This window comes from Antennarius striatus, chromosome 7 (genome assembly GCF_040054535.1).
Source record: "Antennarius striatus isolate MH-2024 chromosome 7, ASM4005453v1, whole genome shotgun sequence".
In the NCBI taxonomy this organism is placed as follows: Eukaryota; Metazoa; Chordata; class Actinopteri; order Lophiiformes; family Antennariidae; genus Antennarius; species Antennarius striatus.
In genome coordinates, this window is record NC_090782.1 from 2978219 (window position 1) to 3005515 (window position 27297).

At 42.1% G+C, this 27297-nt stretch overlaps 1 protein-coding gene across 2 annotated transcripts; it reads left to right on the forward strand.

Annotated features, from left to right (window-relative positions):
* Window positions 1-460: 460 nt before the first annotated feature.
* b4galt6 (UDP-Gal:betaGlcNAc beta 1,4- galactosyltransferase, polypeptide 6) lies at window positions 461-27227 on the forward strand. 2 transcript variants are annotated; one of them, XM_068318962.1, is made up of 9 exons: window positions 461-1178; window positions 7758-7874; window positions 8530-8643; window positions 10535-10659; window positions 10747-10863; window positions 11883-12070; window positions 12148-12270; window positions 12790-12891; window positions 27113-27227. In XM_068318962.1, the coding sequence occupies exons 1-9, from the start codon at window positions 1064-1066 to the stop codon at window positions 27177-27179; spliced, it is 1068 nt and encodes a 355-aa protein (XP_068175063.1). In that variant the 5' UTR covers window positions 461-1063; the 3' UTR covers window positions 27180-27227. The 2 variants fall into 2 exon arrangements, with proteins under 2 accessions (XP_068175063.1, XP_068175062.1); XM_068318961.1 differs by lacking the exon at window positions 27113-27227 and adding an exon at window positions 15901-24897.
* Window positions 27228-27297: the final 70 nt, after the last annotated feature.

Genomic DNA, 27297 nt, shown 5'->3' on the forward strand with positions numbered 1-27297 from the left:
ATCACAGCAAATTCCTACTTGGAATACATGGGCGGCCCCCCACACTGTTTGAACTCTGGTCCCTGGGCTAGGAAAGTTTTACCATATAAGCACATAATGTTGATTATAGTATGCACTACCACATAGAAATAGAAATAGGACAATATGTAAAAACCCCCAAAAAAAGCAAGTATGGAAGAGCGTCCCGGGCTCCAGAGGGGTGGGCCTGGGGACTGGGGGGCAGGAAGACAGAAACGTTCCCCCACAATAATGGTAGCAGTTGAGCTCCACGTGTCACGCTTTAGTTTCATCATGTGAAATCGATCCGTCACCATCAGAGGTTATGTAGAGAAAGAGCGCAGAAAGGTAACGGGGGCCCCAAGGATGAGACGCCGCTGCACCGCCACCGGTTTCCATAGCGACGGAGGGGCGGGGTCGTGTGACACCCACCGGAAACTGCCTCTGCAGTGCCGGCAGAAAATGAGAAGCGGCGGACTGGAGCTCCGTCGCTGGTTGATTTTCTCGTATAAAACACCCCACAGAGGCGTGAGAGCAGCGTGGACACCCCCGGTGGCATGACTGGATGCGAGTGGGCCCGATTTGATGAAGACGTGCACCGACTGTTTTGGAAACATTGCGCCGGCCTGGAGTAGACTGTGTGGGGGGGAAGGCAGAGCGGTTCTGCCCCCTTCCGTGACCGGCCGTCAGGCTAGCGAGAGACGCCGACACACCGCCGCCATGGAGGCGACTGAGAGCATCCTGAAGTAGTGCTGCTGCCGCCTCGGCCCACACCGTCTCGTTCCAGAATGCCCGACCGGTGGACCCTCACCCGGCTCCCGGTCGCCTGATAGCCCCGTCCCCGGCCCGCCGTTTCCATCTGGAAGCTTCTTGGCAGGGGGAAGCAGGCCAGCCGGCCCCGCTGGCGCTAAGCTAGCCTCCTCCGCGCTGCATCACCGGGCGCTGACGGTGCAGGTGTTTCCATGACCGCCGTGTTGACGCGTTGTCAACAAGTCGAGGACATTTTGAACTCCGAACGTGTTTTATGGGATTCCTGTCGGTGGGAGGAAAGCAGGCCTGAGCCAAGATGCTGAACTGGAGGCGGCTGCTGCGAATCTCCAACCGCTCGTTCCTGGCCTTCATCTTCTTCTTCTCCATGTCCACCACCTGCCTCTACTTCATCTACGTGGCCCCCGGGATCGGTGAGTGAACACGGGTTTGAATTAATGAGCTTTAATGGAGACTCTTAATGCTATTAAGCCGGATTATCTCCCGCAGCCAGGCTGCTGCTCAGCCCCTGCTAACGCTGCCTCTGCTAGCCGACAGGGTGACGAGCCTGTCGGGGTAAACCCACCGCAGGTCAGCCGCCCGGTCAGCAGCACTGGGAGCGGTGGTTCGCAGTGGCTGCTCGATGGGGGTCTCCGGGGAAAATGAGCCACATGTGCCGGGTTGACGCTGCTGACTTTCGGCCTGACCTGTGAATGAATGGACTTAGCTCCGCTGCTAACGCAGCCGCAGCGCATGACTCGTTGTGTTTGAACGTGAAAACATTCCCCCCCCAGGAAGAGAAGTTTGGTTCTGTTGGTGAAACACTGACACAGGATTATTATGGGATAGTGTGTGTTGTGATAGCTGTGTGGACGTGAACTGATGGATTGTGGCTGTGTTGTGGACAAAAAGCAGACCTGCTGTCTCCTTCACTGCCTGAAGGCTCAACGTGAACACTTTCTTCTTCTCTCCTTGGTTGTGTCCCGTTAAGTGTCTCCAGAGTGTCATCCTACCTTCTACCTCCTCCTCTCTAACACCAACGGTCCTCATGTCTTCCTCACTGCATCCATCCACCTTCTTTTTGGTCTTCTTCTCCATCCTCATCATCCTTTTTCCAACATCCTCTCCATCTCTCTTCTGGACGGGTTCAAACCATCCAAGTTTGCTCTCCCTGACTTTGTTTCATAAACATCTCACCTTGGCTGTTCCTCTGATGAACTCATTTCTCATCCGATCCAACCTGGTCACTCCTAGAGAACCGAAACATCTTCATTTCCTTCACCTCCAGCTCCGCGTCCTGTCTTCGTTTCAGCACCACTGTCTCTAATCCGTCCATGGTGGCTGGTCTCACCGCTGTCTTATGTGTCCTAAATCCTCTTTTACATGGATTCCCTTCTGATAATTTAATATGGTGTGTCAATTAGGACATTGTTTTGCGTATTACTTTTGCTGATTTGATGTTTTACTGCAATATCTGAAAGCGATCACAAGCTGGAGGAAAGTGGTTCAGTAGGAGAGGAATGTAGTGTAGACGGTGAAGACAGTCCAGGGTCCCACTGAACATTTATGATGGCCAGATGTCAGGCAGTGTGATTGTCCACGTGCACAGATAATCAAGAAGGGATGGGTTCTAATTTTAACAAATAAAGTTGGATCGGATTGGATTCTATTTTTATCTAATAGGTGATCCTAGTTCTGATCAAATAAACAGTGTTGCATGAAGTTTGGGAAGGTGTTCAGTGTCTCCCTTTTGTATATAACTAACTCATTCAGTATTGTGCTGGTGCTCAATCAGCGCATCTGTCCTCGTCACGTAAAACGTTACTGTATCATACACAATCAGGTTTGAGTCTGTTGTTGCATTATGGCAGTGAACTGTGTTGCCACAACAGTGTTTACGACTACAGGAGCACCTTTCAGATGGAAGTTTAATTTGTTCTGTGACTGAGCTCATAAATTAAATAAGATTTCCTTATTTAAAATAACTAAAATCATTTGAATCCGTTCCAGCCTTTTAGAAAAAACACGGAACACCCTAAATTATGAAGAGAAAAAATTTTTTAATCAACCAATAAACGTGGAGACTTTACCTGTACCTAATTAATTATATATAAGTTATGTAAACGATAATAAAGAATGAAAAGAAATGCAACAGTCTCAAGAACACACAAGCTACACCAATGAGAATTTATTATCTCAAATATCTCGTATGTGGGGCAGCTCGTATCTCTGGGTATTACTGCATTCACATCAGACAAAATCACAAAACATGAGTAAAATCAATTTGTTAGTGTACCATTGTATATAGTAGGGAGGTGTTTCTATTTTGAACTTTAGGCCCTAGCTTTTATCTTGAAAGCCTTCAAAACAGATAAATGTATGGAAACAATGTACGCCTGACATAATCATGGTTTTGAGGAACCATTTCTGTTGTCTGAGTGTGAATTTGCTGCTAATTCAACAAATTGTTAGGCCATCCTTTTTTAATTTAGCTAGACATAAGTGTGCCCACAGCCATGCTGCTGTGTTCGCTTTGCCACAAAGTGATCCATGATGTTTGTGTTAGCCGATGAATCTAAATGTTAGTTTGTCTCCACACAGAGGAATAACCACAGCCAGGTGACATTTTTAATTCACATCCAACAGCAGCAAATGACATATAAACAGATGGAAATAGGCATTTTTTTCACAGACACATGGGTCACATTCTGCTTATGAATCTGTCACAGATGTAACATCACAGAGTCATGACTCTGCTAATTGAAGTACTTTGCATGGATGCTGGAATCTCTTCCATTCATCCTTATAAAGGCTGCTGCCTCTAAAAAGATGCTGGATTGAGTGATGGGGCTGCGTTTTGGACTGAGAGAGATGTCTCTCCAGAACCAAAGGACCGGCTTCAGACTAATGAGGCAGATCTCATCAGATATGAAGATGGTGTCTTTATTGTGTTCACGTGCAGAGAGAATAGATAAGAACCAGGATGTATTCACGAGTGATTCTTTTCTAAAATACGTTCTAACTAGTGTTTTCCTGCTATCTGCCGGCTGCCATACTGTTCTACTGTGGACTGGTGGAAACTGAGCCCTGAACACCTCGTAGCTCTCACCACACCAACGTCAGTTCTTCACCTGGTGTTGCACCCGATCTCAGTTTTAGATCCATTCATTTTTTTATCCCCTTTAAGAGTTTCGAGCAGTGAAATGTCATCAATATGAGCGTACTCTTATATTATGGGGTGGACAGATTTCTGAACCTGTCTTCCATGCTACACTCAGCAACATCTAGGTGGGAATTTAATTAGACAACTGTGGTCATTTCATGCTCTGCTTGTTCTGCCTTCCCACAATAACATTTTCAAGAACGTGTGCCGGTAGGGCTTTTAGTTTCCCAAATAGAAGCAGCAGATTGAAGATTTCTCTTGAAATATTTTTTGTCAGGATGCTGTAAATTAAATAATTAATCATTTAATAATTCCCGTAAGGGGATTATTAAAGGATAAATATTCACACGTGCGTGTGTGTGTGTGTGTGTGTGTGTGTGTGTGTACTGTATGTATGTATATACTGTATATGTATATATATATATATATATATATATATATACACACATACAGTATGTAAGTATATTGTACAGACCCACGCACACACGCTGGGCCTGTCGGTATGTAGATAATGGGAGGTAGAGTGGCAGGTAGCTCTCATGTGGCTGCACCATATGGAACTTGTAAGGGGACAGTGTCTTGCTCAAGGGTACCTCGACAGTGCTCAGGAGGTGAACTGGCACCTCCCACTGTCAGTTCACAAGCTAAACGTTTTGGCCCACATGGGTCTTGAACCGGCGACCCTCCGGTCCTCAGCCCAAGACTGTGTGGACTGATCTACTTCTGCCCCGTAGCTTCATGTATTCACCCTGCTGACGCTATGATAAGACTCTTATCACCCCAAACACTGGTGCTGACTCGTTCAGACGGCTGATCACGGGTAAATAACAGGCTTGATGTTTGATGGCTAGTTTGTGCCGGCCTTCCTTTCCCTTCACATTGTGTGTCTGTTAGAACATGTTAGCTGCAGTTATATATGAAGGATTTGGTCTCCATCACAAAAGTATTGACATCTGACATCACTGGAAAGTCACAATATCTGGTGTTTTAAGTGAAACTATGCAGAATGCCTCTGGACATGTGAACTGATCAGGTATCAATTATGGGTCTGTCAATAAGGCCTCATACTGGATCCACATGACGTGTGAGACATTGAGCAAACTCTTTAACTTCAGGAGGACACATCTTGATCAAAATGGATAGGAATGCTGCTAAATAACACAAATCAGGAAGAGAGGTTCAGGATTAGTACCAGAAACTACTGAGTTTGTCTTGCTTTGGCTGGACAGACACATTTGAATTATCTTGTAAATCATTAGCCAAGTCATAACCACAAAATCCTGACGACACAATCCTCTACTTTGTTTTCATAGCTTTTATCCTTTTTTTTCATCTTTGAATGCCATCTTGAGTTCCTTAATGCATCTTTCTAGTGTGGTGACGTTCTGCTTCAAAGTCTAAAGGAGTTCCCAACATCTCCAGGTCACTGCCCTGATGGCGTCAGTCTCAATACCATGTAAACACCACAGCAGCACATGGAGAGGAATGGTCGTCACTAGTAAGAGCAGTTTATGACCCTGTGTTCTGAAAGAAAAGACAATTATAGAGGAAAAAGACAGATTTCTGTTTGGGTGATTCTCCTCAGATCCTGCTTCTTAATTTTTTTTCCCAGTTCCAGCGCAGAAATTGTTGTCTTGCCCTACAAACATTGGAAGGGTATCATAAATTTTCATGACACCTATTTCAGTGGTTGCATATGAATTAAAAGCTCAGTTTGCAGGGCAAGACTCTACTCTGTAAGAATAAAACTCAACATCTTGATTAAATTTTTTTTAGGTTTGTTACCATTCACAAAGAAATTTCCTTACAGGGATTATTATTTTATAGAGATGATCAGAGTGATCACGAGTTAAAGCTTGAGCTAGAGTTTAAAGGCTGTTGGTGAAGCAGCGGCGTTGGCTCGGTTTTGGCGGCAGTGGCTGAGTGGTAGAGCGGGCGGTAGAGCGGGTCGTCCTATGATTCAAGATCGGCGGTTCGACAGGGGGAGGTGTCAGCTCACCTCCGGAGAACTGCCGAGGGGCCCTTGAGCAAGGCGCCCCCCCCCACAAGCTGCTCATTTGGGTGCACCACAAAGGAGCTGCCCTACCTCCCCTGCATGCTTACAGGCCCCCTTGTGTGTGGTTGTGTGTATTACAGGGGCCTGTACACATGCGTGTGATTGTCTAACAAAAAACAAGAGTGTGTGTTCTTAATTTTATAAATAACAGTGTATAAAATTAAAAATGAGTCAGATAATGAAAACACTTTGTTGGGTTTCTCTGCCAGTAAAAGCGTTTTGAATTGTGTGTTGGTGTGATTAAGCGCTTTACAAATAAAAGCTGATTGATTGATTGACTGATTGATTGATGGATTGATTGACCACAGTTTGTGGTTGTTACTAAGAGTGCATTGCCAGGGGTCTGGTGTGTATCCTGATCATGATACATCTCACCTTCGCTGTTCCCAATGAAAATAACAGCATTTCCACACATAACATAATGACTACTCGAGGTGTTGGGACTGTCCAGACTGACCCTGTTTCAGATTGTTTGGATATTTTGTATGAAGTTAACATGTTTTTGTATTAGTGAGGAAGTACAGATAAACCTTAGCTTACATTGTTGATTGATTCCAGGAGACGTGACGGAAGTCAAATTAAATTATCTTCAGTCTAAACCGAAGACAATCGTTCCCAGTTCTTTACTGTTCCTTATTTATAAATGCATTTTTCATATTTGTTTTAAACAAATCTATTTTGAGCTTACAATCAAATTTTTTATTTTTTAATATTGTACAGGGGGCATTAGCTCAATCCACTCCATTTTTATCTTTATTCATTGTACAATCCACCTTTAAACGGGTTACTAGTAATTTTATGATTGCAATATTTGCAGTGGACAGATGTAGAGTAAAATGCGTAGACTTTTAATTTTAATAAACTTTTATTAATAATTTTAAATAAAAATTAAATTACTGTAATTGATTTTAATGTAAAATTTGAATTTAATTAAAATAAAAAATAAATAAATTTTGATTTAAAATGTTCTAATAGCATACAGGCGGCATTAGCTCAATCCACTCCATTTTTATCTTTTTTTCATTGTACAATCAACTTTAAACGGGTTACTATTGATTTTATGATTCCAATATTTGTGGTGGAAAGATGTAGAGTGAAATGACTTGGACTTTTAATTTTAATCAACTTTTATTAAAAATTAAAAAAACAAACATTTTTTTAAAATTACTGTAATAGATTTTAATTTAAAATTTTCTGTGTATTGTATATTTAAACCCAATAGTATAGTATTATGAAGAACAACATAACTCGAAAAGACGTAAGCTGAGGTTTACCTATATATTGTTGTATAATAGTAAAACATTAACTTCCTGTCTGATCTGGATTCTCCCACCAGTGAAAATATGCTGGAGGTGAACTGATGATTCTAGTTTGCCCAGAGGCATGAACCTCACTGTGACTGATTGTCTGTCAAAGCCCTGAAGTAAACCAGTGTCTTCCTCACCCCTGCTCAATGTCAACTAGGATAGCCTCCCCCCAAACAGCATGACCAGTTAAGGAAATGAAGGCATTCAGTTCTTTTGTTCTTGAGATTTGATAAAATCACACAAAATGATCAACAGGTTCTAAGACATCCAAACAAAGCTAGCTGCTGTCTGCATATCAGCTGAGGTGAAATACTGCTGGGAGAATTAATCTATTTGAAGTCTAAGTAACATGTGTTTGACTTACAGGCTTTACATGATTACATTGCATGAAAAACAAGATATACATAGGAGTTTGTTTTTTTTTAATGAAAATGTAAATATTTAATGTAAATAATTTCATTTCCTTTCCTTCCTTCCTGTCGCCCAGCCAACACCTACTTCTTCATGGTGCAGGCCCAGGGCATCATGTTGAGGGACAACGTTCGGACCATCGGCCAGATGATCCGACTGTACACCAACAAGAACAGTACTCTCAACGGAACGGGTAAATCAGACACGTCACACTTTAATCCATGGGTGCTCGGCCCACAGCCTCTGCTCATAAATGAACAGATTTTACAGTGACTGTGTGTCAGGTGCTGTTACATTATACCCACAACTGAAGCTACATGGCCTGCATGTCACACTATGTGTTGGAGATGAGATTAACCTCTTATTCCATACCATGTTTTTAGATTGTTATATTGTTGTGCCTTATTTGCTACTCAGATTTGTCAGCTCTGAAGGCTCTTAATGTTGTCAGCTGGGGGTTAAACATGAGTCTCCTCTGTGACGTATAGAGGAGGAGTAATCCAGTAAATAAAATAGCTCTTGTAATAGAATACGTAACTGACGACATGCTGTTGGAAGTCTTTCCCAGTTAGGAATGCAACAGTGGCGATCTGTATCTGTTACTGTTGAGCCCCCTGCTGCACAGTACATCCGTTCACTCTTGACGGCCTTTTGTAAATATATTTCAATAATTGCTTGTTCTTGCACCTGCATTTTGTTTTTTTTACTTTATACTTGAACCTGAGTCCTTTTTTGCACTGAAAGTTTTCTAAAAAAATTTATTTGTACACATGTGTATGATGACATTAAAGACATTCCATTCTATTATATTCTATTCTATTTTTTGCTGCTGGTTGTTCTTGCTGCAGACTACCCCGAAGGCAGTAACTCCAGTGAGTACCTGGTCCAGCCAACCACATACCTCCCAGAGAACTTCACCTACTCCCAGAACCTCCCCTGCCCGGAGCGATTACCTTCTATGAGTAAGTAGACCTCTGCCCACCACCAAAAACCTTTTGTTAAAAAACACACCTACACCGCCTTTGAGGATTTGCTGCTTCAGGGTGTTTTTGTGCCACGCCCATCCTGAATATGCATGTTAAGAATTGGTGCTTTATTTTAACTTCGTTAGCCGCCTCCCGCCCTATGCGAGCTGGGATAGGCTCCAGCGTCCCGAGTCCCGCGCAAGAGGATGACGTGGGCAGGAAAATGAATGAATGAATGAATGAATCCCTGACAAAGGAAAGAGTCCAACAACATCCAAACAAGAAAGAAATGATGTACAGTTATGGAGACAGCCAGACAGAGGTGTCTCTGTGGCTCCTCTCCATGTTCTCTGATGCTGTGTAACATTTTAGAGGAACTGTAAAGCTGCTCCCTCCTTGGATGATATTAGATTGGTGTTTCCTGGTCTTCCTGAACCAATTTAACTTGTTTTTGGGAGTAATACCTCTGAGTGTAGTGAAGTCTCTACCTCGAGTTAAACCTGCCTTATGAAACGTATGACACCTTTTGTAATGTAGCATGGATTGCAATGTGCTAATGCAGCCTTGACCCCACCCTGTCTGCTGATGGGACACATTTTTTGGTTGATTTTTTCGACTTTGAGTTTCATGCTAGCTGTTATTAGCTCCATTTCAAATCACTCATACTTGGAGGTCAAAACATCACGCCCATCCCTGTTTTCTGCTGCACATTCATGCAGCTCTCTGATTCGCTGCTGCTACTCCCTCCACTGCCGTATGGGATACGGAACTCTGTGTTCTCGTTAGTGTGCGTCTGCGTCTTTGACGTGCATTTTTTTACAGAGACTAACGATCCTCAAAACAACGTGCGTCCCTGGGACACCAGCTTTAAATATTTGCAATTTTTAAAAAAAATGATGCTACCTTTTTCCACGATATAATATTGGAAAAAATGAACTTCTATTCAACAAAAAAAGTCACAATTTAGCCGTTTCTCCACTTAAATTTTGAACCAAGAAATCACCATTATGTCTTGATCTCGTGCGAGTTTCTCGTCATGAGACTCTCCTGCGTGATTCAGTCTTGTTAAAATTGACCAAAAGGCAACACGGCATCTGCTCCTTTTATATACTACATTGAGAGAGCGAGGAGTCTTACATTATCACCATGCCTCAGAAAAAGATTCAAAAGTTGGAGAAAAACAAAGTGGCAATGAGTTCAAAAGTTAATTAAGAAAAAGAGATGGATAATAGATAGTATGGAAGAAGAAGCTAAGTGAAAATCAGCAAAAGTCTGAATATTTGTACCGTAATGGATGTGCTTGTTTCCATTGGGGAGGCACGGCTAAATGCCAGCACCCATGGCAAAAGTCTCCAAACACAAATTACCAAAAATCTGTGTGGAGCAAAGAAAACTTTTGAGTGAAAAGCAAAAGTGAAAAATACTCTATTACATCTTTCTTTATTTCTAAAAATGTTTTTTTTTAAAGAATGAGTACCAGGCTTTAACATGTTGATAAAATAATATATAATTTTACATTTTTTTCTTCATTGTTACTAATGAATTCCTTAAAATTAACAGCTTTAATTTTTATGTTGTACGATAGGCAAAACTCAATACTATAGCATTGCCATTGGGATGTGTAACCGTCATGTTGGGATGCACAACATTTTTTTGAAGCGCATCCCAGGGATGCACTACCTGCTTGAGGTAAAATTAACTCTGGGAACTAAATGGACCCCTGATCTGCCTTACATGCATTTATACTGTGTTTATATAGGTGGAATAAAAACATATCAGGCTCATGTGATGGTTGAAGGGCAATATCTAATGGAAAAAGCAGCCCGGTTTTGAACTGATATCAAACTGATTTGGAGAACATTATTGTTTTATGTTTTCATGTCCACAGAGGGCCTTATAGAAGTGAACATGACAGAGATCCCTATGGAAGAGGTAGAGCTGAAGTTCTCCAAGTTTTTTGACATTGAGTTTGGAGGCCATTGGAAACCAAAGGACTGCAGACGTCGCTGGAAGGTGGGGGATTACACCTTACATAGACATTTACACTTTTAGAGGATATACGAGTATTGAAGACTGAAAACATTCACATTTGTGCTGCAGGTGGCCATCCTGATCCCATTTAGAAACCGCCATGAACATCTGCCCATCCTCTTCGAGCACCTCATCCCGATCCTGCAGAGACAGCGGCTCCAGTTTGCCTTCTACGTCATTGAACAGGTACAGTGCATTGTTTTGTGATCCATTACTGCAACATGTGATTCTCGGTCAAGTTTAAATGCTGCTTTGAACTTCCACCAGATGGAGCTGCTGCTGACTTTAGCTTAACTTCCATCTCTGACAAATTAAAACCAAAATTTTCAATTCTTGCATCTACAAGAATGTTGCATAGAGTCGTCTCCGATGGATGCATTTATTTTGTTGTTGGAGGATAATTAACATTTCATTATGAGAAATGCTGCAGCATGCAGTCGTCATACACTGAAGACTACCTGTGTATAATTAATTATATATAAGTTACATAGTCTCTCCTTAGGCTCTCCTCACTTGTGTTAATGTTGGGTTTTGACACCTTCCTTGTTGGAAGTATGAACAGTTGCATCTTTTAGTTTGGGGGGCATTTTTCTGGTACTGTTCAGGGGGCTTAGTGGAGGCGGGCCTTAGTTTGGGACCACTGTTGTAATGCTTAGAGCTCCCTCTGCTGACCAGACTGTTCTTAGCAGGAGTAAAAACATTCAGTCTAAAGTAGTGATGAACTGTAGAAACGCGACGAGTCATTTTCTGATGTTTTTGGACTTGATTTTTGACCCAAAAATCAATGGGAGGTCTAATAATTCTGTCTTCAAACACACGGCACCACACCATGAGATAAGTGTGGCACACACACACACACACACACACACACAAGTGGCCAATATGCATGCAGGTGATAGGGAGGCAGGCAGCGACTTCTTGGTGCGCCCAATGAGTCCCCAATGGTGGCGGCACCTTGCTCAACGGTGCCTCAGCAGTCCTCAGGAGGTGAACTGGCACCTCCCACTGCCAGGGCACATTCCGAAATTTTTTTGCCTGACACGGGCCTTGAACCGGCGACGCTCCGGTCCCCAGCACAAGATAGTGAACTGAGCCAGTGCTGCACCAAGGTTGGGTCAAGTGTTCTTTTACCTTGGAGGAAAAAAGCTCCGGGTGTGTTAGGTACTCTTTGTTTGAACACAAGTGTGTCTGTGTGTGTGTTTCAGAGTGGTACCCAGCCCTTCAACAGAGCCATGTTGTTTAATGTGGGATTCCTGGAGGCCATGAAGGACTTGGACTGGGACTGTCTCATCTTCCATGACGTTGACCACATCCCAGAGAACGACCGAAACTACTACGGCTGCGGTCAGATGCCACGTCACTTCGCTGCCAAACTGGACAAATACATGTACATGTGAGTGTGTCCTGATCTCAGACAGTTGTATAATGTGTTTGTATAATGTGGATTTGCGTTTGACTTGTTGTTTGCAGTCTTCCATACAGTGAATTCTTTGGGGGTGTGAGTGGACTCACCGTGGAGCAATTCCGCAAAATTAATGGCTTTCCCAATGCATTCTGGGGCTGGGGAGGAGAGGATGACGACTTGTGGAACAGGTTAGTCAACTAACAGCAGATGAACAGCAGTGGCGTCAGAAACCATCAGACCACATCAGTTCACTCGTCGCACCGAGTTAACTTCAGAGGACTTTCTATCACTGTTTTCATTCGTTCTTGACTGATCACAAGATGCTTCGCTCAGAGCGACGCCGCGTTCGCTGGTGAACTCTGACATGCACAAACTTTGTTGCATCATAAACTGCCAGAACTTCTCCATATTCTTCTGATTCTCCATTATCTGTTTTGTAACTGGATTAATTGTCAGGACAATAAATTCCATGATTAGAAGCCTGATTTTAACAGAAGAGCTCCCCCAGACTGTCCTCCAGCCCGACCCGTTGAAGAACGTAACGTCTGTAGTCACTGGCAACTAATGAATTAACTGGTTAAGTGATTTTGTGTTTGGAAAGACATTGGAAAAAAGGAGATGCCACCTGTCACAGCCCCACTGAAAATGTTTGGAGCATTATGAAACGTAATGCTGTACATAATAATGCAGCTTTGTCTTTCCTTCAGGGTTCATTTTGCTGGTCTCAACGTCACACGGCCAGAGGGAGAGATTGGCAAGTACAAATCCATTCCTCACCACCACAGGGGGGAGGTGCAGTTCCTGGGAAGGTAAGACATTCATCCAGAAAGGTGCTGCAAAGAGGAAACATCGTTTTAGACATCACAGGAGATACAGGTGCAGTTGTGGTCAAAAGTTTACACACACCAGGAAATAAACGTAACGTCATGGCTGTCTTGATTGGAACAGATGCGTCTTTGTCAAGTTTGTGGAGTTTGGTTCTTTTATGACTTTATCATGAGTCACCTGAAACTGTGACCAAATCTTTTGGATCAAAAATATACATACAGAAATGCTAAGATTTGTTGCATGTATATTTTCTATATCATAAAAATGGCTAATTCATGCTGTATACTTTTGACTCAGCAGATTTGGTCACACTTTCATTTGTCCCATAATAAAGTTATTTAAGAACCAAAGTTCATGGATGTTTTTTGTGACAAATATTTTTTCCAATCACTAAAATTTATGATTATTTCCACGACTCTGTCAGAGTTGAAGAATTAACTGGAAATTGAAGATAACCTGATGTTACTTTCTTTACAAATGTATGTAAACTTTTGACCACAACTTTATACCATGACTTCTGTTGTTAATTCCTAGAGACGCGACGCAAGACGAAAAACTACGTCAGTCGAATTAATTTGTGTCCAGGCTAAACTGAAGATAACCATTCCCAGTTCTGTACTGTACTTTATTTATAAATGCATTTTGAATAATATTTAGTTCATACAAATCTCTTTCTGGCTTGGAAACAATTAAAATATATTTTTTATATAATACAGGTAGTCGCCGACTTAAGACCGCGATTGGGACCGACAGATCGGTCGTAACTCGACGTAACTCGTAAATCGACTCTTACGTAAAAATTAAATCCAGCAGCGCTGGTTTTTGGCTGGGGGTCGTCCGGATCGTCAGCTGGGGCAGCGTGTGGGTTGGTGGGAGCGGGAGATGATCTTTTCATAATCATTGTGAGCTTTGTCTGAATTGTTCGTTTCTTTTTCTCCTCATAAATTTCACGATATGGACGGAAAGCGTCGTTTGCCATCCGTTCAATCCTTGCAAATGTTTCTATGTTCTATGTCCATTTCTTCAAAGTGTGCACGGAGTTTATTTAACAGGGAAAAGCCTTCTGACAAGCCTTTGGTGGTGAACATTTTTTCCGTTTCCTCCTCTTCTTTCTCTGCTTCTCTTCTCTCTTCTTCTTCCACTCTTTCTTCTTCCAGCGCGATCAGTTCTTCATACAGCGCGATCATTCGTGAGTTCTCCAAGGAGAGGTTTTTTGCCAGTTTCACTATTTTCTCCCGAATCTGATCAAGTTCTTCGTCACTTTCAAATCCAACAGAAGAGTTCACGTAACGCTTGACAGTTTTTCCATACGTCATTCATACATTTCTCCGTCACAGCCTCCTAAGCAGCCCAGCCCATCAGTAGTGGGCTGGGCTATTGATCTCAGTGTGACTGAACAGCGTGTGTGCGCCGTGGGGACTGAAGAGAGCGCGGGAGCCTCAGAGCGTGAGTACTGTGGCTGGAGGGAATGCCCCGCCCTACCCGGACATTGTGGTCGTAAAGTCGATCGGTCGTAAGTTGCACAGGTCGTAAGTCGGCGACTACCTGTACAGAAAAAACGTTGTTCCGCTGCTTCTTCCTCATTGTGGGTCACGGAGCTTGCCAAGTGCTAAGTAGAACATTGCCCTAATCCGTTACAAGCCCCCCAAAATTCCGACATAAATGTTTTATAAAGCATAAAAATGCATCAAAACATGTAACAAATACATGTTATGATTAGATTATTACACAATAAATGAGAGTTGTGCATAACGTAAAAAACAAAGAATAGAGTAAAGAAAATATAATGATAATCATTTACCTTTTAACTGCTGTCCTCATTGTTTTTTGCCCACTTTGGTTCATGCCCTCTTGCCCCCCCATGAACAACAGAGTGAATTCCAGTCCTCCTTCTGAACTTCTCCAACCACCCACGCGATGCCTTAAACTCCTTAAACTTCCTTTAGTTTTAATAACGTGGTGATTGTAGATGCATTACGGCCATATTCTTTGGAGAGATCAACCAAACGCATCCCTTTTTCATGCTTTTCTATCATCTCTTGCTTTGTTTGTACGGACAAAAAACTCTTTTCTTTGTCTTTTCTTTTCCTCTTTTCTCCGTCACTTTCTTGGGGTCCATAGTGAATACTCTAAAAGTCAATATATTTACATAAAACTATCAGAACACCTCATGGGTCGGGGGCCGAATGACGAGGACGCTGCATAGACACCTATCTAGCTCCACACAGAGGTCCCTCTTAGCCAATGGGATGCCAGCATGCTAGGTAATAGCCAATGGCAGAGCAGCGATAAGAATGTTGCGTTCAGGAACCTCGGAGCTGCGAGCATCAGCCCATACTGTATTTTTACCTTTCGTAACTGGAAATTTCTTTCGTAACTAGAGGCAATATTTTCCTGTTGAGGCGTTTCGTAAGTAGAACATTTTGTATGTAGAGACATTCATAAGTAGAGCTACCACTGTATGTGTTTTTTATTGTACAGTAACATGATGTTATCTGCTTTTAACAGTTTACTAGTGATTTTATGATTCCAATATTTGTGGTGGACACAAGTAAAGTGTAGTAAAATGACGTATAATCAAGAACAACTAAAGTCCAAATGACGTAAGCCGAGGTTTACCTGTTTACCAGCTAGCTGATTAAGCTGATGGTAGACAAGTGGGCTTCTTTCCTCACATTTACCAGCCCCCATAACACACAGAGTGCTGTTTGCACCAAAACGGTGATGGTGAACCCATTTATCCAGTCTCAAAAATTGCACTCATGCCTTGATCAAATGAGATTCAGCGATTTGATCTGAATGAGAAGAATATTGCAGACACAGAAAGTTATGTGTCTGTGCTGGTAAACATCCAGTGTGTCTGAACGTGATGGCTGATATCAATGTATCCTTCAGTGGTCCGCAGTATTTTGCATCCTGAGTGTATGTCCTGCATTGGAGTGGGGGTGTGGCAGATGGAGTGTGTCAGCTGAGTCCCTGTGTGTTTGTAGGTATAAACTGCTGAGGTATTCCAAAGAGCGGCAACACTTGGATGGCCTCAACAACCTCCATTACAGCCCCCTGGTGTCCCTCAGCAGCCTCTACAAGAACGTCACGGTGGACCTGCACCCTGACCTGGCTCCTATTGCAGACTACTGAACTGTCCCGACCCGACCCCCGGCCCAGACCCCCCAGCTCACCCGACTCCCCTCCAGCCTGGCCTTCCTATTGCCCGGCGTTGCAACAGAGGAGAGGAGAGGAGAGGAGGGGGCACAGGCTGAGAAGAGTGGAGAGCGACACCGCGAAAGGCTGCCAAGAAGTTTAAGAAGGCAACAAAAAAAAATCCAAAAAGAAAAAAGAAGAGGCGGTGGCAAGTCTCTCCAAATGAACTCTTTGTGCGTGTGTGTGTGTGTGTGCGTGTGTGCGAGTGTGTGTGTGTGTGTGTGTGTATGATAGTGCATGTCATTTTGTTCGTGCCGGCTTAAATGTTACAAGTTGACGCGAGTCTTGGTTGGGTTTGAGGGAGCAGCAGTATCTGAGCTCTCATGTTTACTGCAAAGCCTTAACGTGGCCGAACCACAGCTCCCTGGTCCCGGCTCGGCTCGGCTTGGCTTAGCACGCCCGGATTGGCCCGGCCCGGCTCCGCACTGCTTCACTTCTGATATATCACCGTCACCTTACAAGCCAACAGACAAGATGTTGTCTCACTTTCTACTCTCTTTTGTTTTATACATATCATTTTGTTAGGCCATAGTATTCCTTTTAAAGGAGGGGAAACCGAGTGAGGCTGACTTTAATGTTGGTGTTTTTAAAATCTAAGATGTGATATTTATTTTTCTCCTGTTTGAGATGTTTGACAAGCGCTCCTGTCTGCGTCACATCAAGTGTTTGTCTTTTGTTTTGCTGCACTGCTGCTGAATCCGCATGAACATGTCTGTAAATATCAGCCCCTCAACACACAACACAGGATGTAAATATGGGCCTTCAGACTCTCGGGCGTATTACGGTGATATTCCAGTGGGTTTGAGTTTTATTTTTTGGCAGCTACCTTCATCCTGAGGATTTAATAAGTGTGAGTGGTTCCGACATATATAGGATGTTTGGCTTTAAGTGAAGGAAAAAAAGAATCCAAATCAGATGATTTATCATTATCTTTTGCATGCCTTAATTTATTTTTTTTCACCAGATTTTATTCTTTTCAAACATAAATTATTTCGTCAGTTGGAGATGTGTATACTTTATAGTTTTTTTTCTGCCTTTTGTTGTGCATTTTGTTTTCTTTGAGTGACCCTCAGCACGAAGGAGGTCTTGCCTCTGTGACGGGGGTCGACCGTTGCAGCAAGAATGTGTCCATGTGTATATTTTGTCTCAGATTTTATTTTATGACATTAATTCTTTACTGCTGGACCATGTCAAGAAGCTGTTTGTTGTACTGTACCATGCAATGAAGCATGGGGAATTAGGCTGGATGCTGTGTGTCTGGATTGTGGTGTTATTATTATCATTATTTTATCATTAGTATTATTATTTTGGGGACAGAACGGCCAAAATGAGAGAACCTAAAGCCTCTGCTTGTCACGGCTGAAGCTACGGCGGTTCTTGAATGGCTCACGCTGTGAAAAGTTACATTTCTTTGAGCTCTGAAGACAGAAAGAAACATGTCGAGTATTTTTGACCAGATGTTCATGGTCAACATCCTCCTTTATATCTTTTGATTTTGAGTTGGACCATTAACTGTGTGTGTAAACTTTTTTTATTGTAAGCAGAAGACTGAAATCAGAACTCTGGCCATTGTTGACCCCTTCCTGTCCGATGGCGTTAGTCAGCTGCTCCGTGACAAGTCTTTCTAGAGCCTTAGGACACTGTGACTTCTGTCCTGCAGCTCATGGTATGAGGGGTAAATGTCTGCCCATCTCCAACTTTGATGGACAGAGGTATGTCTTGATAAGCAGATGGAGTTTGCTTTGCTGCCGTTGACACATGGATGATGGGATCATATTGACCAGAAGATCAAGCAGCATGTTTGAAAGCACCAGAGCAGCCCTGAAATGGTCCCAGTGGTCGGTTCCAACTTCGATGACTGTTTCTGTGCTTAAGTTTACTTAAAAACAAACAAAAACATTGTTCCAAATTTTATCGTCCCATGTTTAGATAATTGATACACTTTCAGGACATTTTTTTTTTTGAAGAGGTACTTCTGAAAACATTTTCTCAACTGATAGTTGGGAAACAAATGATTATGTATGAATAGGGCAATGAGCTGCATTTTGCTTGTTCGAATTTTAGCTTCAGAGACTTCTTTATACTGTTTCCTTAAATAATACCAAAACATCTGGTGTCACACATTACAGTGGCGGTTGTCAGAGTGGGTGGGGCTCACAGTCGGACTTGTCTCGGTGTTTCTCTCAGTGCCATTAGATAATGTTGAAGCCTTCTCAATCACATGCGTTGCTGGCTTTTGAGACCGATGGGGAGGGACTGAATGGCCAGAGTGGTGCTTTTACCTTCAGTAGTTTAAATGTTACACGTCATCCAGGTTTCTTCCATGTAAACACTGCAAAGACTTCTTGGAGTGGCTGTTTTCATGGTGGTGGCTATATCCTGACCTCGGCACCACCGCCACTATTCTCGAAAAGCCATTGCAGCAGTGACCGTTGGAGGGGCCTGCATATGTTTACAGTCGCTTTACTTCTCAAGCAGATGTGGTTAAACCTCAAGCTAGCAAACCTTTTGGCTCATGTTCAGCCACAAAGCCTAACAGGTAATGTTTAGGAGAGCAGCATAATCACAAGTGTGTGTTATGTTGTGCTGAAGTCTAGACCTTCTTGTCTGAGGAATGGAGGACTCTGAACAGTAATGGTTTAGTAAATAATTCTTGTGCTATGCCTTTCTTAGCTTTCAGTTTTGCATAAGAGAAGGAAATCGGCCCTGGTGGTGTTTGGGACTGTAGCAGTCGTGTGGTTTATTGTTCACATCATCTGGCTGCTTCACTTCATTACATTACTTCAGTTGGTTGACAGCTGAAAGCAGTGCAGCCTCCCTCCATCACCGTGACAGATTCACTCTCCACATTCTGTTACTGCAGTAGTTACTTGAGGATTTATGCCTTAATTACAAATGACGTCTTGTCGTGAAATGTCAAATATTGAGATGCATGCTCTACACCTGCTAGTGTTATTTTGCATCATTCTTTAAGAAGAGTTTACCTAAAAGAGAAAATGATCTTGTCCCCGGCTGATGGGGGGGGTCCGTAGATGGTTCACAAAAGGTTTCTGGATTCTCACATGAAAACATCGTCGTCCTGAACAACTCAAGATGCTGGACTCTTAAAATTAGAGGGAAACTCCTACCCTCACCCCCGGTAACCCTTCACCCCCCATGAAGATTCCTTTGCACACCTCGCTTAATAACTTACCTGTTGTTTGTATACGCTTTCCATTTGGTGCCCTCTACTGGTAGGAGCAAGGCAGGTGCAGCTTATCTTTTTTTTTTAAAGCTATTTCTATTAAAGCATTTATTAATTTCACACAACGTAGAATTTCAAGCAAAATGAAATTGCATACATATTTAATGGGTGAAGCTTATCTTTACATATCTCCCTGAGGAACACCTTAGACAAGAAGCAACTGTAGAGACTCTAAAAGATAAAAGCCGTTGCCAAAATCTTCCTGTCTGAAATTTTCCTGTAACTCCACCTGCACTTTTCACCAGTGGTTTCAAAACAAGAGAAGATATTTTTTTTGTACCTTGTTCTTCTAGACCAGGGGTCAGCAACCCAAAAGGTTCAAAGAGCCATACTGGACCAAAGAAACCTAAAATCAAATGTGTCTGCAGCCGCAAAAAAAATTAAAGCTTTATACAGTATAAGCCTTATATGAAGACAACACAGGCTGGAAGTGTGTATTAGCTATGTTAACCTACTATCAAAATGACTAAGTAGGCTACAATACTTATTGAGATGATTAAATGTTTATTTTCCCTGCAGTGCATCCTGGAAACAATGACACCACATGAGTAATCTGTTGTGTGATATTTGTTGGTTTTAGTTTAATTTCCATTAATATATTAATATGTTTTGTTTCATTGATGAACTTGTTAAATCTGCTCCCAAATGCAGCTCGTACATCAATGATCGCTCCTTTTAAATAATCCCCGTTTAAGAATGTGTCGGGCTTGTCCTACAGAAACCATATTAAAATGAAACAAAAACAACAACAACAAAAAACAATTCCTCCTCCCCAGCTTTTTCTATTTTCGTAAAGTTTTGAAAAAGTTCCAGGGAGCCACTAGGACGGCGCCAAAGAGCCGCCGCATTTGGCTCCAGAGCCATGGGTTGCTGACCCCTGTTTTAGACCCAGTGTGTTGCACACATCTTTTGGCAGTCATGTAGTCTCAACCACCAACAAACCCAGAACTGAAAGAGTTTCCTCCTGTTTTCTAGAGCTTGAACAAGGGGAATTCTGGGAGATGTGTTTTATTATATAGTGGAAGTTAAAAGAGACAAACATTAAAAAAGAAAATTGGGAACATAGAATCAGAGGCTGTGATGTGTTTACTGTCTTTAACATTTGACAGAGTTACTATGTTCAGTTATCTTTAAGTCAATAAAGAATACCAGTCCCACAAAACCCAAACTTCCCATAATGCATCTCAAACTTTTTTTAGACCCCTGTGTATGGTGTAGCCTGCAACCCCAAGATGATAATCCTGATGACTGTCACCATCAAGGTGATTTGTTGCTCTAGAAAGAACGTGGTTTCCAAAAGGAGGTGTGGGGACCTGTAGGTGTCCAGGTTGAGGTTGCAAGGGGCCACCAAATTGGAATTATTTATTCCCCTCATTAATAACAAAGACAGAACATCTGGCTGTTTTGGTCATGGTTTTCTGTTGTCAAACGTCTGAAATTAATATTTCGTTCAGAAGGAAGAACGTTTAATGAAATGGGGTTCTTTAAATAACTTGTTAACCATTATATACAAATTTAGTGGCATTTTCCTTTAACAACTGGTATGACAGTATTAAATATTAATGTATTTTCTACATCATTGTGCTTTGAAGTTCTGAGAAATTCTGAGAGCATCATCGACTTGGCTAAATGTGAGAATAGTGAAGAGATGCTGTTACATAACAGCATGTAGCGCATGTATTCCATTATTCTCATTGATCTGCTCCAAGTCTTGCACACACTAGAGGTCCACAGAGAGATTGATAAATTTCTTACAGAGAATAGCTGATAATTGTTGAATCATCCATCCTCCACCCTCATGGGAAATTGTCCAGAAAAAACAGGCTGTCGATCTGACAATCTTCAGAAAAGCTTCAGAAAAAACTTCAGTTAAAAAAAGGCAAAATGATGAATATGGATCAAACTAACCTTAGAAAATAAATTGGTGAGCTACTTGGCTCACCAATTTATTTCAGTGCCCAGCAGCAGACTGATCGGTCCAGCAGCAGACTGATTGGCCAAAGCCAAAACTCTACTTCAGATGCAAAGTGCTAAACTGTGAGATCATGTTCTCTGGGTCATTTTTCTAATGTTTGCATTAGTCTTTGCCTGTGATGAGTGAGTGGGTCCCAGCATCCATTTTGCTCATTCAAACTTAACTCTCGACGAATCAAAGAGATATCATCGTTACTCATTTCCATTTGCAGTATTTAGTTATGCCTTGAGTTGTTTTTTGTTGTCTTTGTTATCAAAGTCATTGGATTAAAATGTTTTGTTTTCCCAAGTTGCCAATTTTGTCCTCTTTGCTACAGTACTTCTATCACGTCAAACTGAAACATGTTAATAATGAGAGTCTAAAAGATGTGATGAAACACTGACCAGTGTGTTGACTCCAGTGTCGATGTCTGCCTGTGCAATGATCCACTGTGGCTGTCTGTAGGTCATGTCCATCTAAACCCGTGTCCACATGTCCTCAGACTGAGACGTTTGTGCAGTTTTCATATTTAGAGCATATTTCCTGTCAACAAGTGTGTCAGAGATCGGCATTCTGCAAAGGATTGAAACACTGTCATTCATTTTGAGCACTGATCATTACGCTGGGCAAAACGGTGTGATTTACATGACGTCCATGTGGATGAAGACCAAAGGTGCAGGTGGCTGTCCACTGGTGGGCAGTTACTGATGTGTCCGTGGTCATTCCCTTGCGTTCCAGTGTCCTTCATTATGTTGCTACTGGTTATGCGTGGGTTCTGTTCAGGTTCTCCGGCCTTCCTCCCACATCCAAAAACGTGCACTTCAGGTTAATTGGCCGTTCCAAATTGCCCATAGGAGTGAGTGTGTGCGCGCGCGTTTCCATGTCTCTATGTAGCTCCGTGGTGCACTGGCGTTGCACCCGGAGTTTTCCCCGCCTCACGCCCTAAGCAGGCTGGGATAGGCTCCAGCTTCCCGTGACCCACGCAAACGGATGAAGCGTTCAGGAAAATGGTTGTGCGTACTTTGTGGGACAACACTGTGCCCCCCCCACATATCTTACAAATTTGTTTTTCTGTTGATAATTACTACCTTATTCATGCCTCAGCATACGCTGGCATGTGTTAAGGATAAGATCGGAGCCGCGGGGGCTTGTTCCTGGGTAGATGGGGAGCCATGTGCATTCAAAAATGCCAAAGATCTGTTTGAACTCATTCATAAAGTCCTGCTGTTGCACCATTTGTCCACCGGATGTCACTAATGAATTCATTTGACTGCATTTTTATGTTTGTGTCTCTTTTCCTAAAGAACTCTTAAGGAATTTATCAGAAACATGTAACATAAGAAGTCATGGAAACCTGGAAATATTCCAGTGCTTTTTGCCACACCTGAGACCTCAACCTGTAAAGACAGATCAGTGGATCTTATTCTATTACAGGGATATGGAAGAAGATTTTGATGTATTACAGTATTTCCATATCATTTGCTATAGTGACTTTGAGGTATTGGCTCCTTTTACTTGTGCTATAATTAATAAGCATATTTAAAATTTTGATTCATAATGTGTCGATAGTTTGGACTTTTGTAACATGAATCGACTTTAAATTCCAGATGAAATCTGTCTTTGGATAAAAAGTGAACCATCTCCTTCAAGACTGACCTTCTCATGACGTCCATCAGATATGGCCGAAAGCCCTGGGAATTTTCCAGTTAGCATTTGCTTTTGTCAAACTTAGTATTGATAACCTTAAAAAAAAAAGTGTTGTTAAAGTAAAATCTACTGAAGATTGGTGATCAGGATTTGAATGAAACCTTTGTCCAGAGGTGTATCCAGATCTCTTGGTGCAGGGTGCTCATTTTTATTTTCCAGTACATTTGTAATGCTTATGCTTTTATCCAAATAAAGTCACATCATTCACAACACCGCAGAACGGGAGCGAACCAGAATGATGTAACCCTGCATGCCTAAAATGATCCAGTAAAACAATTTCATGAACTGTTCAGGTTCAAAATGTCACTGGAAAGTCACCCAGTCGTGTTCAGGAGTCCGGACGGGCCCCTGTCAGGGATTTGTCTACATCAGCTTCTGGATGTGTAACTGTCCTTATGGCCAAACTGGTTTTTAGTATTTAGTGGCGGAACAGAAGCCTGAGTGCTTTAAATGAGGTGTTAAGAGTAAGAAATAACCCTGGTATTCTCTTCCTGTATTTAACCACGACAGTGCCTGTTGTGTAACATCTTTGTTGCCCATTGATCATCTGATTACCACCATCTTCGTTTCCACATGATGTAGAACACAAGCAGACTGAAGCGCTGAGCCAGCCCTGACCATGTTAATGTAGCATCCACTCTGCACACACTCAGTTCCTTCACCTCTGGCTCAGAGGCAATGCCAGACCCCCTACCCCCCAACACACACACACCGCACACCCCCAAGTCCCCCAGACATCACAGTTTTACATGGTGAGCTCCATAGTCCGACTTCTACAAGGTTTGGTACGAGAAAGTATTAAGAGTTTGAGTCTGGTGTTGAAACATGAGTTTGTAAAGTTTTTTCTTAGTCGACAGAGGACAAAATAAACACTTCATTGCCATATGCTGAAAAATGGACCTGATGTTTGTCTCCTTTATTTTCTTGTGTTCACATTCAAGCATTGACGTGCGGTCAGGGGAGGCAGGTTAGGCACAGCCTCACCTGCCATCATGAAAGGAAAAAAATGAAGAATGGAAGAAATAAATGGTTTAATTTCATCCAGTGATCCGTACTATTGTTATTTTATATTCAACATCACCAATTTTAGGTTATTTTCACTCAAAATCGCTCAATTTTCACATTTTCTGCTGAAATACGGAGCAGAGACCTGCGGTGAGACACCAGCCAGCCGAGCCTCACCATGGATTGCGCAAACGCTCGGCTAGCTGTGCTGGCATGCTATACAGTGAGACCGTAATGCTATCTCTCTATATGTCGCTGTTAAAATGTCTAAACATGTTTGCTCTATGAAGTAAATTTCCATGATTTAAATAGCATATATAATGTACAGTGTTTTTTGTCAACAACTCATGTGTGCAACGTCTTTCTTGAGTTGAGCGGTCCTGAAACCGCTGGGACAAGGCACTAGGTGAGGCCTCGCGCCTCATGGTAGGGGGCGCTGGTGATCCCAGGGATTCGGCTGAGGATTCTTCTTTGACTGTAGAAGAAGTGACAGCAAACTAAAGCCATTAATTTGTTTTCCACTCGCCTTGCCTTACTTTAAAAATGGAGGATTACATATCTAAACTTAGTTTTTTTCTGCTGCTTTTGTTCAGAAGGAGCGGTGCATGAACTTCATATATAAGTAAACGTAACATATAAACAAACATGTAGGTAACAGCATGTTTTTTTTAATCAAATGTGCTTATTTGTGTGTTAAAGTTTGTATGTGTAAATAACTGCTATGAGACTTTAAAAATAACCCACTCATTGTTGCTTATTAAATTGTGAATAAGCTTCACTGTAGGTTCATGTGTTTGTAAATCTAATTACGATGAAATCAGTGCTTCACCAGCCATGAACCTCACCACACATCACTGCATTCAAGTGCGATCGCACACAGATTACTCAAGATCTGACCGCAGATGGATCAGGCTCTTGGAGATGATTTTTGTCATCACCTGGATCCAGAGCTTTTTTCCCATTGTGGATAATGTGAATAATAATCAGAATAATCAATGTTGTCACAATGAAATCTTCCGATCGAGTATATAGTCTGATCTGAACAAATTTCCCTGGATGAACCTGGACTGTGCGGGAGATACAGAAGAACACAACATTCAGGTGATGTAATTTTGATACAATGGTGAATTAGGGTCAGGGTTATGTTTCATCACACAGCTGCACTCCTCTCATGTCACAGCACTAACAGCAGTAATGAAATGATGAATTTATTGCTCCACATTGACCGCCAGTGTGTGTGTAATTCAGTGAAAATTTGTCTTGGCTGGCGACATCCATAGTGGCTTACAGAAAAATATTCAGTCTCAAAAATTTGAATTTTGTGAAAAAGATCAATATTGGAAAGTCATGTCACACCCTAATCATCTAATTAACTCAGAAACCCTCACAAATCGGGGAAACATGTCAGGTGTCCAGAGGACAGCCACTGACACCCTCATTGCTAAAGAAGCTGTTTGCTGTATTCAAGCAGAAAGTTGAGTGGAAGGAAAACGTGCGGTAGGAAGAGGTGCACCGGCACCAAGGATCACCGTAGCCTCGAGGGAACTGTCAAGCAAAATCCACTCAAGAATTTGGGTGGACTGAGGTCGGAGCATCTAGAGCTGCTGTGCACAGACAAATCCTAGGCATGGATTTGTCAAATGTCTAATTTATCATGTCCAGCGCCTCCTGAACAAGAGACAACGTTGGACACGTCTAAGCTAGGCTGGAGAAAAAGAACTGGACTGTTGTCCAGCAGTCCAAAAATCCTCTTTCCAGATGAGAATAAATTCTGCATGTCATTTGGAAATAAGGGCCCAAAGTCTGGAGGATGTTTGAAGAGACACAGAATCCACATTGCTTGAAGTCCACTACAAAGTTTCCACGGTCAGTGATGGTTTGGGTTCCCATGTCTGCTGGTGTTGGTCCACTGTTTTTTCTACAGTAATCAGTCGACACTAACAGCCAAATTTCAATTTTCAAGCACTATAGGGTGTTCTGATGACCAGCCTCTGGGAAATGCTGATTTTATCTTCCAACAGGACTTGGCATCTACCCAAAATGCTAATGGTATCAAAAGTTGGTTCAACAAGTACCTATTTATAGAAATGAACACATTGCTGAAAACATCCTTTTTTAATTGATCATATGTACTATATTGTTCAAATTTTCTGACTTGGGTTTCCATTATTTGTAAGCCATTATCAAATTTTCAAGAAATAGAGTGAAATATTTAAGCCTTTATGTATAATGAATCTATATAATATGTATGCAGTAATACCTCAAGATCCAAGCCATCGCTCTGCCCATGTTTTTGTTCAACATATGAGCAAAATCCGAATGTTGAGACCGGATCTAGTTCTTTCCCATGTATTGGTGGATGGATATAACATCACCCGAGATTAGATCTCGTTCTTTCCCATGTGTTGGTGGATGGATACAAAATCAACCGAGATCTGATTTCGTTCTTTCCCGTATGTTGGTGGAGGATACAACATCAGCTGAGACCGGATCTTATTCTTTCCCGTGTGTTGGTGGGTAGATACAGCATCAGCTGAGACGGCATCTCGTTCTTTCCCATTTGTTAGTGTATGGATACAACATCGGCTCAGACCGGATCTCGTTCTTTCCCATGTGGTAGAATAAAGACCTAGCTCATGTGTTCTCGTCATGTTTGTGTTTCTTTTCATTCTTCATCATTTTTTATTTAACTTATATATAATTATGCACAGGTAGGTTTCACAATATCTGCAGCATGTCTATCGGTTGATAAAAAATGTTTTTTTTATATAATTTAGGGGGTTTGGGTCTTTTATACAATTACAATTAAAATCGTATATCAATTTTTTACGATTAAAATTATTTTAGTTATTTCAAATGGGGGAAATGGGGTGTCACAGTGGCACTATGGGTAGCTCTATTGCCTCACAGCTGGAAGGTTCCGAGTTCAAGGCCCTACTGTGCGGAGTTTGTGTGTTGTCCCTGTGTCTGGGTAGGCTCTCCAGGCTCTCCAGGTTCTTTCCACCTAAAAACACATGCGTTTCAGTTGAAATGATCACTCCATATTGCCTATATGTGTGTCTGGGTGAGTTATTGTTTGTCTTTCGTGTAGCTTTGCAGTGCACTGGCCTCATGCCCAGAGTGTTACCCACCCCCAGCCTACAAGCCCACTGGAATAGGCAGCCCCCACCACCCGTGAAAGCAGAAAAAAAAGCAGATAAGATGGATGAATGAATGGGGAAAATTTGTTTGACTGACGAGCTTGTATCTGTTATGTTTGTTTTTTTCAGTAACACT